The following is a 16241-nucleotide window of genomic DNA, read 5'->3' on the forward strand; positions in this document are numbered from 1 at the left end:
TATCCTAAACGAGTGCTTTCTGGTGGCTCTCACATTAATCTGATGGCTCCTGTGGTGTCTCCTCCTGTGGTCTCTTGCCTTTAAAAAATTGGATTGGAGCCCAGCTACCTATCTACCTGTCATTTTAAGCATTCAATCAATGTTTCTTTGATGTGGCCCTTCGGGGTTTCTGGTAAGAGTTAGGTATTTTTGCTTGATATATTAGTATTAGAGAGTGGTACTTGTAGTTGTAGATGCAGTTTCTTTGTAACATTTCAGAAGAGAACTGCATGGGTTTGATCGTTGGCAGTCTGCAGGACCATGAATTTGCTTTTAACGTGGTGGGGAACTTCGTATATCTATCACATGAATTTATACAGTGTGTAAATAAATTTCATTTTCCTCTCGTCAAAAAATCCTAATTGCAAACATAGCATTGTAAAATTCTTATTTATTTTTTAAATAAGTTGTCATTTGAAATCATTTCAAATTACAATATTTTAAAATAGCATTGTCGGACAAATTTTCTAGCCAAATGCAACCTAAGATTAAGATTATTTTTGTTGTATAGATTAGAATGTTGAGTAGTCACAATTAAAATAGAGTAAACAATGGAAAGAAAATAAATCCATATTCTCTCGATACAAGTGAATAAAATAGAAAACTAATGACAAATGAGAATTAGATAGACCAAACTGCATAAAATAGAAAAACTAGTGACAAATGAGAATTAGATAGACCAAACCGAACTTTGTGAAGGAACCTTACAAAGATATGATTATAGATAAAAGAACACTAGAAGTATAAAATTTATACAGCCCATGAACACAGCTCAAGCATTTCAAACTTGTTCATGAGAATCAGATATCTTTTTTTAGTTTTATTTTTTTTCCCCCAGGTGGGTGGTTTAGTCGCACTCAAACTTGAGTCTCTGCGAACTGCAAATCGCATTTGCAGAATTCTAAAATGAGTGGGAACAGAATGGAAGAAATTGGTGTCTGCCTTTAACAAGAAGATACTGAAGGCCCACATCCAATTCTCAACCCACCCAGTGAGAATACCTACGCCTATGGCATTTCCCACAAGATTTCTACAGGCAAATCCAAGACCAATTTTAACAAACACAGCTACTAATTACATCAGCAGTTCATCTTTTTGGGTGTCCCCTAAACTCTTCTAGCAGCAGCCCTGCATGTACTTATCTTGTGTCTATTTCAACCAATAAAACAGAAAAAAGCTTTACCAACCAATACTAGAAACCTGTTTCATCCGCGCCAGTCGAATTTACTTAACAAATATACACTGCTGTTTCTTAAAAACTACAACATGGCTAAGAAACATACAGGGAGAAGAAAACCACCAAACTCACAAATTTAATAATTTATATGGCGATAGGCAATGAACACTGCTGTTTCTGGGTTCCCTCTCTTGCCTCCTCCAATGAACTTGTGCATTCCCTCTGTTGGGTATTCGATCAGACTTTCAGCATTGCTTGATTTCAAAACCAATACTCAAAAGAGTTCGAGCAGATTCCATTGCCTTCTCCTCTCCAGCATCCATCGTCTCACCTGTTAGCTCACCTTCCCTGTCCACTGACCACTGGGTCGTGGATTCTGTTTTCTTGAATTGCGAGCTGTTCATGGAAGCAGGAGCAGCCGCAGCAACAAGGGGAGCACTTGGTAGGCCATGCCGCTTCTTAGGTACGGGCATATCATGATCATGTATTCCCTTGTATGTAATTATCACTACACTAGTGTTATCAACTGCCCTCTCAATGTGCTTCCGGACAGGACATCCAGCTGAGGTGCATCTGTAGTAGTTCCTGAAATAAAAAATTACAGAAAGATGTCAGAAATAAGAGAGAAACCACAGATGGTTGCTGAAAATATATTTAGGTAGCATGTATCTGGTCAAAGAATGCACTAACTAGTAACTTCAAATACTTGTCCTTGAAACAAGAAAAGATAAAAAGAAAAATTTAAAGGAAGGAAGAAGAGTTCATTGACATCTGCAGAACACATTCCTATACACACCATACTTACTTTACTCTCACACAGGCATAGTAACTCGCCTATGGTTGCTTTGGAGAAATGGCCAAAGCACCATTTAGAAAGTTCCCAAGTCAAGGCATCCAAGCTAGCTTGCCAAGATGGTTGCATCTAAATCTTAGAGTTTGCTACACTAGGCCCCATCTAACACTAGAGAATTAGCTCAGAATTGTGAAGTAGCTAAATAACCTCTTGTCAAGGAAATCAAGATGATGCCTCTATCTGGCTAAAGAAAGTCCAAATCTACCATTAAAGGTGGAGGGAGAAGAGTCACATTTTTCCTAAATAGATATGAATTAATGGAATCTATGGGTCTTAAATACTTTAGAGAAGATGTTGGCTTTAAAATAATATTTAAACAATTGGAATTAGAAAGAATAAAGTGGCAACATACGGCATGCCCCCACAAGAATGGCTTTGAATGTTTGGGCTTTAAGCAACTGTCTCCACATTCTGTGTGATAATTGTTGTGGCAGGTCTGACCTGAATAATGATATGTACAGCTAAGACCTAAGGGTGGTTAAACTATTATTATATTATGGAGCACAATCATGCTCTTTGGGGTCACTAATCATTACATGGATGTTAGAAGGGCTACTAACTTCATGCACATACACAGTGGGGAAGCTTGTAGGTGGAGCAATGAAAAAAGAAATTGGCCACAACAACCAACTAGGAAAAATTACTTCATGCACATACACAGTGGGGAAGCTTGTAGGTGGAGTAATGAAAAAAGAAATTGGCCACAGCAACAACAAACTAGGAAAAATTACCTAGTGGAATTTGTAAAAATTTCAAACTTGAAAACAGAAGATAAGACATGAACAAGAGGGAGTGAGGGGATAATCCTTACCCTACCATAATGTTTTATTCCTTTCTGAGATGGGCAATAAACAGCCCTCACTAATCATTATATGGATGTTAGAAGGGTTACTAATTATGCACATCTGTATAATGGGGAAGCTTGCAGGTGGGGTGATGATAAAAGAAAATGAATGCAATAACAACAATCACAAGTCTTAATCCTACTAAGTGGGGTTGACTATATGAATTTATAGACCTCCAAATCTCTATTCATGGCCATATTCTCTGTAAATCTAGGAAAAAAACATGCGCACACGCACAAGAACAATGACAACAAGCTTTAATCCCACTCGATGAGGTCAACTACATGAATTCTAGACCTCTAGCTATCTCCGTCCATGACCATATCCCCATCCAAAAACACCCCCTAGAACTTGCTTTTCTTCCCCTAAAGTTCCAAAGAATGAGGGAAGTATAACCTTTTTTGTCCTTTAGCACTTCTAGAACACGTAGCATGGACAAACCCACCAAGACACAAGTATAACAATCTCTAATGTGACCAGTTGAATGAGGTTTTCATAATTTCAAAATACTAACTCACAATTTATCAATGTACCTCACTTCAAGGGGAATTTATTTTGATCATATTAGACGATTGGGCACACAGGAAACCAAATTTTTTTATACGAAACAAAGTTTATTATCAAACTCAAAGGGTAAGAGAAAAAAGTGGAAGGAGTCATATCAGATGTGTACGTGTAATCATTCATTTATGAAGCCCATACTTGGAATCACCATAAACATAGTAACTTAACATGTACACTTCACTAAGTGTTAGTGCAGTAGTAAGTGGCAGCCCCATCAATGCACTAGGTGATTGGTTCAACTCAACTTCCTCCTAGGATTTGGCCCTCCAAAGTATGAAAACTAAACGAACTTTTTATTTTGTCACGTGGCCATTATGTATAACATAATGTCTTCAGTGATTCAAACTTAGCATTTGCTCAATGTTATATAACTTTAACATATACACTTCCTTAAGGGTTAGTGCAGTAGTGAGTGTTAGCCCCATTCATGCACAGGTAATTGGTTCAACTCAACTTCCTCCGAGGAATTGGCCCTCCAAGGTACCAAAAATAAATGAACTTTTTTATTTTGTCACATTACCACTATGTATGTGAAGAAGTTTGGACTGTAAAACTCCTTGATTTATTACTCAGATTGGACACATATATATATTATAAATGGTAACTGCCCTTATAGAGACATTTAAACACAGAAAAAACTGCCTAACTTAGGGAAACAAATAACTGTATAATGAATCAATTAAACTATCCCTATTATTTTTCTTAACTGCCTAATTGTTCCTATATTTTTGCACATGATTTTCTACACGCCCCCTCAAGCTGGGTTATAAATATAAAGTAAGCCCAACTTAGATCTTCACATCTTCAAACTAAGTCTTTGGTAGGTAGTCTCCAGTAGATCCTTATTATGTAGGAAATCCACCTTTAATTTTTCTTTTTATAAAGTGTATGTCTGTTTAGGTCACTTTGAACATGTTGAGTTGTTAACAATGTCTAGTTAAACACTGAGAGGTCTACTTGACAACGCATCTGCTATATCTTTAGTGTCGGAATACGTCTCATTTGCGACATCCCAAATTTCTTGTGCCATTTCGTGGAGGATGAGATTTTCTCCGACTTCGTTAGTCGTGGAATTGACAAGCCATGACATTACCATATTGTTTTTTGCCTTCTATGCCTTGTACTTCGAATTTGTTGAATTTGGTTTAGGGGCTCCACCAGTAAGATAGTCATCTTTTCCTTCACCGCACATGAACATCATAACTGAATAGGACCATTGAAGATAGTTGTGCCCATTCAATTAGTGTCCTGTAATGAGAAGAGCAGAGGAATCTGATCCTCCATTAGAACTAGGAACAATAGGAACTTGAGAGGAAGAAGAAGAGACTGTTGTGGTGAAGGATGCCATTGGGACAATGGAGGAATTTTCTAATCAGATATGCTTTGATACCATGAAGAAGTTTGGACTATAAAACTCCTCGATCTATTATTCGAATTGGACACACACATATATATATTACAAATGGCAATTGTCCCTATGAAGACAGATAAACACAAAAAAAATTACCCAACTTAAGAAAACAAATAACTGTATAATAAATCAATTAAACTATCCTTATTATTTTACCTAACTGCCTAATTGTTCCTATATTTTTGCACATAAGTTTCTACAGTATGTTTTTGCGTTTGTTGCCAAGTTGACATGCCTATGTGATCATAATAAACATGCATCACATGATAAAGATAAATGAACAAATATCTCTTTTTTTGAAAAAAAAAAAGAAAAGAAAAGAGAAGACATGTACAAAGCATGTGAAGATATATATATTTAACAGAAGGAGTAGATGGTATAGATTCACAATGTTTGTATTCTATCATTGGATCTCAAGTTATTTCTTCAACATAATATAGGATTAGAGGTATAGATTCACAATGTTATACAAGATATTAGAGGTTCTACGGGAATGCTAATCAGACATGCTGAAGCCTCATCTCAACAGCTTATAGCATAAACTCTCGGTCCCTTAGAACCAATTAAATCAGTAACCTGCAAATAGAGACGTTAAAAAGTGGATGTTGCATTTATTATCCCCCGCCTAAAAGTAGCCAGCATAACTCTTTTAATTAATTTCAGTTGATAATGCTTTTATTTTGGAAACTGTAACCCATGAACAAAACCTAACAATAAACTTCAGCTTCGGACATATATTTCACTTCTGCAATTTGTGCAAAAATGTGGCTCAAGAAAGTCATTCAATTTCCTCTTGGTAGGGACCAAAGAAACTAAGAGTAAGAACCAATATTAACAATTCCATTAATATTTCTTGGACAATTTATTTCTCTTAGTGATGTTTTCATTTATGCTAAAATCAAGTCAATCAATGACTAAGCTTTCTCATTCACACAACATTCTAGTTTGGAGTTAGATGCTTATGTTTTTTTAAAGAGAAACATGTGTTAATAATTAAACACTGACTCAAGAACAATCAAGTGCACTAGGAGCATGAAAAAAGCATCTACTTCAAGTGCAAGCTTGATGGTATGAGAAGTTGTTCATTGTCATCTTCATTGTCATAGTCACAAGAGTTAATCCCTCTAGGTCAAGTCAGCTTCATAAATTCTAGCTCGCCAATCATCCCGATCCACAGCCATTCCTTCTATAAGGCCATCCCATTCCATGAAAAGTTGTTAAAAGGGTAAAAAAAAAAAAAAAAAGTGTTTCATGCATGCAATTGCTTATTTTGTTTTAACCAAAAATGATTAATACATGTGACCTACAAATAGTTACTTTTGAGTAAAGGGATGGCATAATCAGAGAAATCACAGGTATAGCAATCAGCATTGTTAAGATAATCATCATATCAGAATCAAATCAGATCATATCAAATTGTATCAGTTTTACGTCTAATTTTAGATTAGATTTATCTTCATTCCAGTTAGGTCTTATCTTGTTAATTGTCTATAAATACTCTCACTGCCAACAATATTATCATCAAATTCAACACAGTATATTTTCCATATTTTCTTTTAACATGGTATCAAAGCCCCGCTGATTTGTGTGTTGAGTCTCATGTTAACATGAGACTGACTGTGTTTAAGCAAATCTCCAATTATTCAGTTTAAGTCTTCATTTACTTTTGATTTTTCCAGATACCCTAGATAGTTTAGAAGCAGAAGCAGAAGCAGAAACCACTGCTGTCATCCATCACAGCCGTTGTCACTGGCCTTGTCTCAGCCATTGGCCATCGCAGCTGCCGCCATCGCTGTCAGTCAATGGCCCTGTCTCTGTTGCTGGCTGTCCTTGTGCAACTCCAGATCATGCATCCTTGCACGACTTGTCAGATCACCCTGTTAGTCTTGTTGGCTGTCTGGCGTGACTCCAGATGGTGTGTCTCCTTTGCATGACTGCATCAGGTTCTCCCCCTTATCACCATCATTGTTGGGCCATGCCAACTGTGCTTCTCTCTGCCTCTGCCATGTCTAAACATTGAAGCAGGAGGCACAAGCAGTCTCGCTGGAGCCCAGTTCTCATCGTTGATTTCAGTCTCGAAGCCTTTGCCCAGATTCCGGCTATTTCGCAGAGATTAGTCCAGATCTGCTCTCATCTAACCATTCATTCCAGTCCTGGATGGTTCTCCACCATCAGCTCCCTCTTGTCGCTGCCAATCATCTCTTCTTTGTTGCTCAGATTGAGATGCCCGCCTCACCACCAACCGGTCATCGCCATAAGCCAGATCTGAGGAAGAAGGATGGTTGCAGCCACCCACCGCTGCTGCTATAAGAATTGCTGCCACTGCAGCACGGATCACTGAAGAAGAAGACTCTTGCCACCACCAACAGCAGCTCTCTGCTCAATGCTTTACGGCAGTGTGTCTTTCCAGCAGTGCCTCCATTCAATCATGGGTCTTTCTGGTCGTGCCTTTTATCAGCCACATTGTTTCTGCTTTCTCCAGCCAGAGCCACCATCCGTCAGGATGTCTAAATCAGTGTGTAGCTATTACTTCATCAACCCAGGTGCTTTATTGAATTGAATTCAAACTCAATTTAGCTAATTTCTTAGCTTCTTGAGTTTGAGGGGGGGTGTTAAGATAATCATCATATCAGAATCAAATCAGATCATATCAGTTTAAGTTTATTTTAGATTACATTTGTCTTTATTCTGGTTAGGTCATATCTTGTTAATTGTCTATAAATACTACACTGTCAACAATATTATCATCAAATTCAATACAGTATGCTTCCCATATTTTCTTTTAACAAGCATCAATAGGACAATTTGGATGATCATATAACAATATAGAAATTACAACTAAAAGTAAGGAGGAGGTTTGCGGTAATTTTTAAATCTTTTCTGAAAGCCTGAGCAACACAAATCAAGTAAAAAATTGAAAGGCTAAACTGAAAGATAGGCATGCACCTGGGGTGAGGATTTCCTTTTACCATTTTTTGTCCGTACTTACGCCACCTGTAGCCATCTCCTGAAATTCCCACATCACCAGCCGCACGCACAACAAATTTAGGTTTCTTTCCCGGCTTCAATACAGAGCCTGAAAATGCCGTGTCGTTTTTCTTCAATCTGGTTGCTCACGGCAAATGAGGTTTGATTTTTATTAGGTTCAAAATTATATTCCAATCACTACTGCCAATGCAAACAAGAAGAATATCAAATAAGAACCAAAAACAGAACCAAAAAAGCAACTTGCCTTCGTTTTGGTTCTGGTTCATCAACATGTTCTTCCTTAATATCAACTTCAGCAGCCTGTTTGGACACTTTTGGGCTTTCTTGTTTTGTTTCATGCAGTGAAGGTGTTTCTTGTATCGGTTCTCTTGAAGAAGTAGATGGATCTGAATCATTAAGCAATGACAATGGAGGCACTCTACTACCAGGTGCAGCAGAAACTGCAAACCTACTTTCCCTTGTGCAATTTATTCTCTGAGGTGGATCGTGAGTGTGCTGACCTCTGGAAATGACCTCAATGACACGGTTCAAGTGATCGCAGCACTCAATCTTTTTAGCTTGACAGTCAGAATATGTACATTTGTAGTAACTTCGGGAACCCTGAGGACTTTTCACCTGCTTCTGACCATATTTCCGCCAACTGTAGACACTGGTTAGTGGTGTTTTTAGAACAAGTGCAGCAGATGTAGTTTTAGCATCACCAGAATTCTGCTGTTCTACTTGTGGTCTACATCCACCATTGGCATTCGCTACAGGTGAAATTTTCTGGTCTAGAAGAGTGGGGCTTGGAGTGGATGAAATGGACTGTGTAACAGAAGTTGGAGATAATTCTGATGAAGAAGTTGGACAACCAGCTGACTGAAATTGATTCCTTGACTGCACCTGAGTGGACTCTGTTGTTACACTTACCAGAGCTTGTTGATGGGACAACCCAACTGTATTCTGCAGCAAAGAAAACAATCCAAGCAGAACAGATGTTACTTTCTTAAAATAGTGGATGTGTGTGTGGGGAAAACATGGACTTAGCAATCCTCATTTTAAAATAGAAAAGGCCTCAGTAGGATAAAACTGAGAAAAAGAGAAACAAATAAATGACTAAAACATGTAATATACTAGATTTAGCAGAACAAGAAAAAAAATTGTGAAAACAGTCCACCAAGCTATAATTTGGTCATGTATTATTCTTTGATCTTTCTTTAGGGAACTGTGAGGCATAGTCTATGGGATAAACGGACGGGCAATTGTATCTACCTGAGTAAATTTTAACTATAAATCAATCCTTTTTAGATAATTAAGATGCATAATAAGAAACTTGGGAGAATTAAGATGCATAATAAGAAACTTGGGAGACTCCAAATAAATTTATACATTTTCAATTTGCTCCATGTTTTTTGAATATAGATGTTGTGTAGTACTTTGTGAAAAGTGTAAACAAGAAAATTTAACTCTGGGGGACCAAATTCCTTGGTTGCCTCTGGCTGCAAGCCTGCAACAAAGAGAAAATTTAACAAATAGGAACTTCCACCCCACACCCACATGAACAAAGGATTAGGTAATAGAATAAGTCAAACAGAAATTTAACCTCTGAAAGTTTGTCATTGAATATTCAAGCATATTGCAAATTTCAGCAAAATAGTTTTAACCTCAAATGACCAAAAGTGAACTGTTCAAAACATGGCATACTTGAATCAAAGAGGTCATCCTCCATGCATGACTATCTTTTACAATTAGTCAATTAGAACCAACAATGATGGAACATCAAAGATTTTGAAAAGGAAACTATCACCCGAAAGGTTATTATTAAATACTACAGCACATTGTAAATCTGTTAAAAAGTAGTTCCAACTTCAAATAACCAATTACCAGAAAAGCACTCAAACAACCAAAATGAAATTGAAAGCAAGATTCAAAGCATGGCTTACACATATATTTCTAATATTAATGTTCCGTACAGGAATGCCTAACAATACAGGTATCTACTTAGATGAGACTGGACCAATATGCAATTGGACAAGATTTGCCCTTTTAAATGACCACATTTTATCTGCAAAAGCACTTCAAATTACTAAAAAATCAAATAGAGAGCAATGTTCAAATCATAGAATACTCGTTTCCCTCTTAGATTAATCTTTTAGATAATAACGCCTCAATGTAAAACACCAATACGAAGTTTATAATGATCGCTGACGTTAGTACATCTAGCCTGATAACTCCAGCAATGTTATGTATTATGCATGCAATGATCACGGTAGGTCCCATCAATTTTAGATCCGTTAGTTGGATAAATGACAAAGATGTGACTTCGAAGCAGGAATCCTTTATCACAACTATCAAACAAAGCTCCAGTCCTTCTAGTGAGCTCACGTGCTATAGTTACAAGAAAAAATAAGAACGAACAAAAAAAATGGACACCAAAACTAATTCAAGAAAAAAAATCCAAGATGCAAATAACTACTGCAACAATATACCATTCCAACGGAAAAGCTAATTCGCGTAAACCATCCAAAATTCAAAACTTTGGGCAATCAAAAGCGCATCCACAACACATACCATAAAAATCACTCATGGAAGTGTACCAATTAATAAAAACAGAATCCAAAGATCCCAAGCTCAAATACCGTCCCAAATAAATATACATATATATATATATGTATGCATCAAATAGAAATTCCGGAAATGAACAACTCAAAAGAACAGTAGAAGAGTGGGCGGGCACTCCTGTGTCCTAACCTTGAATTCCTCCGATTCCAGGGGCCTTAAGAAAGCATAATCCACCGGCACCTCCGTCAGATCACCTTCCAAAGAAAAACCGTCAGTTTCACATCAAATTCACACACACATGCATATCCACATCCATAAACTCAGGTACACAACTTACAGAAAAAAAACTCAGGTACACACAGGTTTGAATATAGAGGCAGAGGAAAATCAGTGATTGTACCTGAGAGTTGGTAATCGCTGTCGAACAATTGGAGGGACGACGAAGCAGCGGCTAGGGTTTCGGATTGAGGACCTCCGGACTCGGCTTCGATCGGCGGTAGCTCACTGAATTCCCGCCTCTCTTCACCGCCAACTTCCGCCACGCCATATCCACAGTCACCATCGTCACCAACTCCGTCCAATTCTTTGTGTTCGTCTTCTGTCGTCTTTTCTGCTTCTTCCTCTTGGAAAGCTTCCGAGCTCTGCTCTCTCTTGTCCATGGCCGATTTGTAGTCGCGGAGAGAGTAAAGGTTTTGGAACGGTTTTGTTCGTACAAGATATATTCATCCTTATTTATATGGCATTTGTTTCATTAATGTAAATTTTATTTCCGGTTCGAGTCCGAACCGGGAACTTGCACTTTCTTTTTTTTTACACATCCGGGCTAGGTTAAGAATGGCAGTAGGTTTGGGTTTGGGTTCGGGTTCGGGTTCGGGCCAGGAAGTGCCATGCCATCTTCCTTCCCCAATAAATAAATTTTCATTTCATTGAAAGATAAAAGTAACTTTAAAATGTTAATATATAATTAATGCATGTAATTAATACATACATTTCTATATTGGTTCAAGTTTGAAGCAAGACTACTATTGGTTACAGAAAATTATTTTGATGGACACGAATTTGGATTGTGTTTTTACTCGAATATAATAATAAATTTATTAATTAAAAATATCATCGTCAATCTTCTTGGACTATGTAAGAAAAAGAACAATTAGAGAGCATATGACAATTCGAGCATAAACACTCTGATACTTAGATTAGACACTAAATACTTAAATATCATATTAAAATTAGTATTAGAGACGTATATTTTTTTGGAGTAAGGGTTTATCTATTTATAAAAGAGTGTAGAGTTTTTCGAGATATATTAGAATTAAGATTTTTCTAAATAATGTCTATCCTAATACTCCAAGGTCCACTGAAATTAAAATTCTTATAGATAATATATATCTTTTTTGTAGAACTCTTAGAGGAATTTTTGGATGTCGGAGTTATCATATTTACGTTTCGTGAGGGACCCCTTATCGATTAAAGAAAAATTATGTGGTGGCTTATAATGTCTAGGGGATAGAAATAGCCCCCCGGTATAAGTCTCCCAACTTTTGGTAGTTGGGCGATCTCTAGAACGCTATAGGTCTTCAGATCTTTGGTCGTTGAGAGAACTTGTTCTCTTGACTTAAGATCTCTGAGAGACCTTGTGGTCTCCCAATTTGCAGTCTATTGGTTTAAGATTTTCGAGAGATTGGAATGTTAAAGATCTTCAGAAGACGTTGTGGTCTCCTAACTCCCAATTTCTAGGAGACAATAAAGGTCTCCTAGCTTGGCCTTTCACATGTTTCTCCAAAAAGCTCCAAAGCTTTTTGGGCTTTTTTGATCTTTTGATGGGCTCTTGCTTATGATACATCAATTGCTCTCTATTCTTTTATTCGAGTTTCTCGAAAGGAATAGTAAACTATGTTATGGCTTGCCCTTATTATTTCTATTTCTTTTGACAATTGTAATTTTTCTAGGATTGCTTCGTTGGGCAATTTGTTTTATTGATTATGTTATCCATTTGTCTTTTGAGTTTTTGTATGTAGAATACCTCAGTTAATTTGTCAATAAGTTTACCATTTAGGGCCATAAGGTTGATACTGTTGTTCCAATTTGGAGCTCTTTCCCAATTTTTAGTGTGGGGATTTTTCCAGCTCAGTTGAGTAAGCTTTTTAGGGCTCTTTTACTCTCTTGTGTCCTTTCCTTCTCAAGTTAGGGTTTGCTCCCCAATCTTTTGAAAGGACTTCGTTTTGTCAATAGATTCTTGTAATTTATTTTTTTTTGGTGGGTTCTCATTGATCGTTTGCATTTTCCCAAGGTAAATCACAAATGACCCTTGAAGATCTTAGCAAGTATTTGTTTTCATTCGTGTTTACCTAGGGAAAATCTTTGGTTCGCAAGTGTCATTTAAGCATTTTAGTCGACATTCATTATTCTAGATTATTCTTACACATTTATTGTTTTTGTGGGTTATCCTAAATCGTTCTTGCGCTTTTGTGTTTTTTATTTTTTAATTTTGTCTTATGCATTTTGCACTTCTGATGCTCGATTTTCTCTCTATCATTCTCTTAATCTTTGTGTTACTAGTTTTTGTTCTAGACCATTCCTACGCTTTTTGCATTTCTAATTTTGAATTATTTTCTTGTTTTCTATGTTTTTTATTCCAGATCTTTTTCATGCTTTCTATGTTTTTGATTCTAGGTTTGTTTGCTGAGGCTCTAGCCTTTTTCATGAAATCATTGTGTTGAGAAAGAAAAGACGTAGAAAGGAAAATGCAATAGGTTAAAAGTTATTTTATTCATGCATTATATATTGAATGACAAATATAACTGTTAACGCTCTTAATCTCGTTTATGATACTACCCTGTAGTGTGTTTAAGTATATTAATTTATTTTGAGGGTTTTAGACTTTTGAATGGCGAAACATGTTTCTCGGTCTCTATGTTCCATTGGATTAATAAGAATTTTTATTCTCTTCTTGTACTTTTTGTCTTGAGTTATGACCTTTGCCTTCAAGGTAGTTTGTTTGTTTATCCCTTTAGGCTTTTGTGTCCACAAATTCTCCGGGTTCCCCTTTCTTAATCAAAGTAATTTGATTATTCAACTCACGACATTTGTTCATAAAATGCCTATGAGTGTTGTGGAACTGACAAAAAACATTCTTTTTCTTTCCTAGAGGTTTACTAATCTTCTTAGGATAATTAATAAGTTCAAACCCCTCATTGGCCACTAATATAATAAATAGGGGCTCTATAAATGGAGTATAGTTTCTAAATTAGAGTTGTGGATGATCCTTAGATTTTCTGAATTTTTTCACTTTTCCACTCGTCTCTTTGTCGGGATCCATTCCTTTCTGTTTCCTATATTTTTCCTCTTGTTTGTTGATTATTTGCATTATTTTGGCAAGTAATATGTACTCATTGCCCATATGACTAAATTGAGTAATGATGTTGGTTGTTTTGTTTTAAGGCAAGGGATTCTTGTAAGGGTATGAACTCAATGCTTTAAAGAATAGTTGTGATTGCCATGCCTACATGCAAATCTCAAATTTCTAACATGGAATTTCTGAAACAATCCACATATTATCTTAAAATTTCTTTATTTTCCTATTGAATATTGAGTAAATAAGTAGCATATTTCTTGCGTTGAGAATTTATGATAGATGTTTTTATAAATTAGTTCATCAATTGTTTAAAGGAGGAAATAGACCCTTCATTAAGGTTGTTAAACCAAATACAAGCATGATTTGTAAAAGTTAACAAGAAAGCTCGACATATAATAGCATCTTCCCAACCATGTAGCATCATAACAGACTCATAGTTTTGTATGTAATCATGAGGATCTATCTTGCCAGAGTAAGAATTAATCTAGGGCATTTTGAATTTCAGAGGAAGTGGTTTTCCATAATTTTTGTGGTGAAAGGGGTTTTCATTCCATTCGGTTCTTCTTTTGTGGTTACTAATTTCCTTTGTTCCAAGACTTGCTCGACTATTCTTTTAATGTTTTTAGCATCTCAAGTAATGAGATTAGATTGATTTGGCTACGACTTAATGTTGGAATAACATAGATCTTATCATATGTGTAACGGAATTAAAATTTAATTTACAGGTATCCCGTTTTTTAGAAATTATGATTTAATAAATTGAAAGCAAAAATGAAAGGTTATCTCTTTGATGAAATTCAATTTCACCGTTAGGTTTCTCACCGTTTAATCCTCCAAGTGTAGGATGCCGAGTCGGTCCACCTGAAACCACTTCTATCCAAGAATATCAAAGAGAGTGGTAAGTAGAATAAATTTTTCACAAAAAATTTCTAACTTACATTTTGGATTCACACAACTTCTTCAAAACTCTCTCAACTTCTCAAGTGATTCAAGAATATCAAGTGAATCAAGTGAAGAGTTAAGAGCTTTTATATATAGGGTTTCATTAACCCTACTCATTAAATGGATTGGGCTTCTCAAGACCAATCCATTTAATGCTATTGGACCAAGCCTAAACCAATTGTGTTAGATTGAATCCAATAATGCTATTGAGCAAAACTTAATGTGCTAGCAAAAGGCCCAACCCAATTAATGATTAAATAATTATATTCATAATATAATTATTTAATTATTCTTATTTATCCAATAAATAAATACACTATTATTAGTAATTATAAAATTACTAATTTATCTATTTTCTCTTTGAAAGTGATTTCTTTTGGGTGAGACTTTCTAGATTCGCAAATAAATTGGCAACGAGAATAATCAATAATTAATTCTCGTAAATCATGAGTGACATCTAGCAATATGTCATGATTACCCAATTATTGTGAAGCGGGCATTGTGAACATTTTACTACCTTACCGTGCAATACGGTCCGTCTATCATCCTATATATCGATAATATATGAGATCATGGTCAGTAGGTCGAATCTCTTAATCTTGTCATATGACCAAATCTAAAATCAATCTTGACTAATTATGACATAACCCTTATGGAACAAATTCTATCGTCATATTACCTCGGCTAAGGATTTATCGTCAAGTGATTATTGATTCGCATAAGATATCTTCCTCATAGATCTCGAGATGATAGATTTCATATCTGATGCACACATACCTCATGTATCACTGAATTAGGCACATAGATACGTATCGATTATCCTTGATTAGAACAACTATATAATATCGCTAATATCATAATCCACCAATACATAGATATCCATGTCATCTCAGGTCTAAGGACTAGTTGCACAATCGCAACTAATATTAAATCATTGACCCATGATAAATAACCCATGTGATTTAATGTTAAGAGTCTCATTCAGTGAACTCGTTCTTGAAACGATCACCCACTCATCTTCCTTCTATATTTCATATAGAATGGCACGAGACTTACCAACATTATCTTTCAGTATCTCATACTGAATAAGGAAGAAGACGATGTATTGGTCTTTATGAGTTGTTATTATCTAGATTATGAATTCTACGGTTAGGAACATGTTTATAGTATAACGAACTGTGGATTATCCGTAACTCGTATTCTTAACTCTTAAGAATGGTATCCACACTTTATTATACTAACATATATATGTTTTATAATTTAAACCATATTGCAATTTAAATAAAACATAAACTTGCCATTTAAATAATATTTAAAGAATTACAAGATCGAGTCCTTTTGTGTCACTAGAATTGGTCTTCAGGGCTCTTGTCTAACACTTAAATGCTAATCCACTTGTCATACTTTTGACCACTTCATGATATTTTTTCCCCCGAATGTGGGATGACTCTTTTATTTAGGATTGGAGCCACCCAAGGTTGATCCAAATGTTCTCGTGACATGATTTCCTGAAGACTCTCTTGGCG

At 36.0% G+C, this 16241-nt stretch overlaps 1 protein-coding gene across 1 annotated transcript; it reads right to left on the bottom strand.

The window, feature by feature from the left end:
- Positions 1-1197: 1197 nt before the first annotated feature.
- LOC127806497 (probable WRKY transcription factor 32) lies at positions 1198-11134 on the bottom strand. The gene is made up of 5 exons (XM_052343839.1): positions 10819-11134; positions 10608-10672; positions 8122-8819; positions 7836-7994; positions 1198-1801 (listed from the first exon to the last, which is right to left on the bottom strand). The coding sequence occupies exons 1-5, from the start codon at positions 11075-11077 to the stop codon at positions 1462-1464; spliced, it is 1521 nt and encodes a 506-aa protein (XP_052199799.1). The 5' UTR covers positions 11078-11134; the 3' UTR covers positions 1198-1461.
- Positions 11135-16241: the final 5107 nt, after the last annotated feature.

This window comes from Diospyros lotus, chromosome 7 (assembly GCF_014633365.1).
Source record: "Diospyros lotus cultivar Yz01 chromosome 7, ASM1463336v1, whole genome shotgun sequence".
Classification (NCBI taxonomy): domain Eukaryota; kingdom Viridiplantae; phylum Streptophyta; class Magnoliopsida; order Ericales; family Ebenaceae; genus Diospyros; species Diospyros lotus.

Excerpts from the sequence above, each read along its gene's own strand:
- LOC127806497 (XM_052343839.1), bottom strand. The coding sequence starts at position 11,077 with ATGGACAAGAGAGAGCAGAGCTCGGAAGCTTTCCAAGAGGAAGAAGCA. Across the intron at positions 10,673-10,818 it reads CAGCGATTACCAACTCTCAG|GTGATCTGACGGAGGTGCCG; the intron begins GTACAATCACTG and ends TTTCTTTGGAAG. Across the intron at positions 1,802-7,835 it reads AAAGGAAATCCTCACCCCAG|GAACTACTACAGATGCACCT; the intron begins GTGCATGCCTAT and ends TTTTTATTTCAG.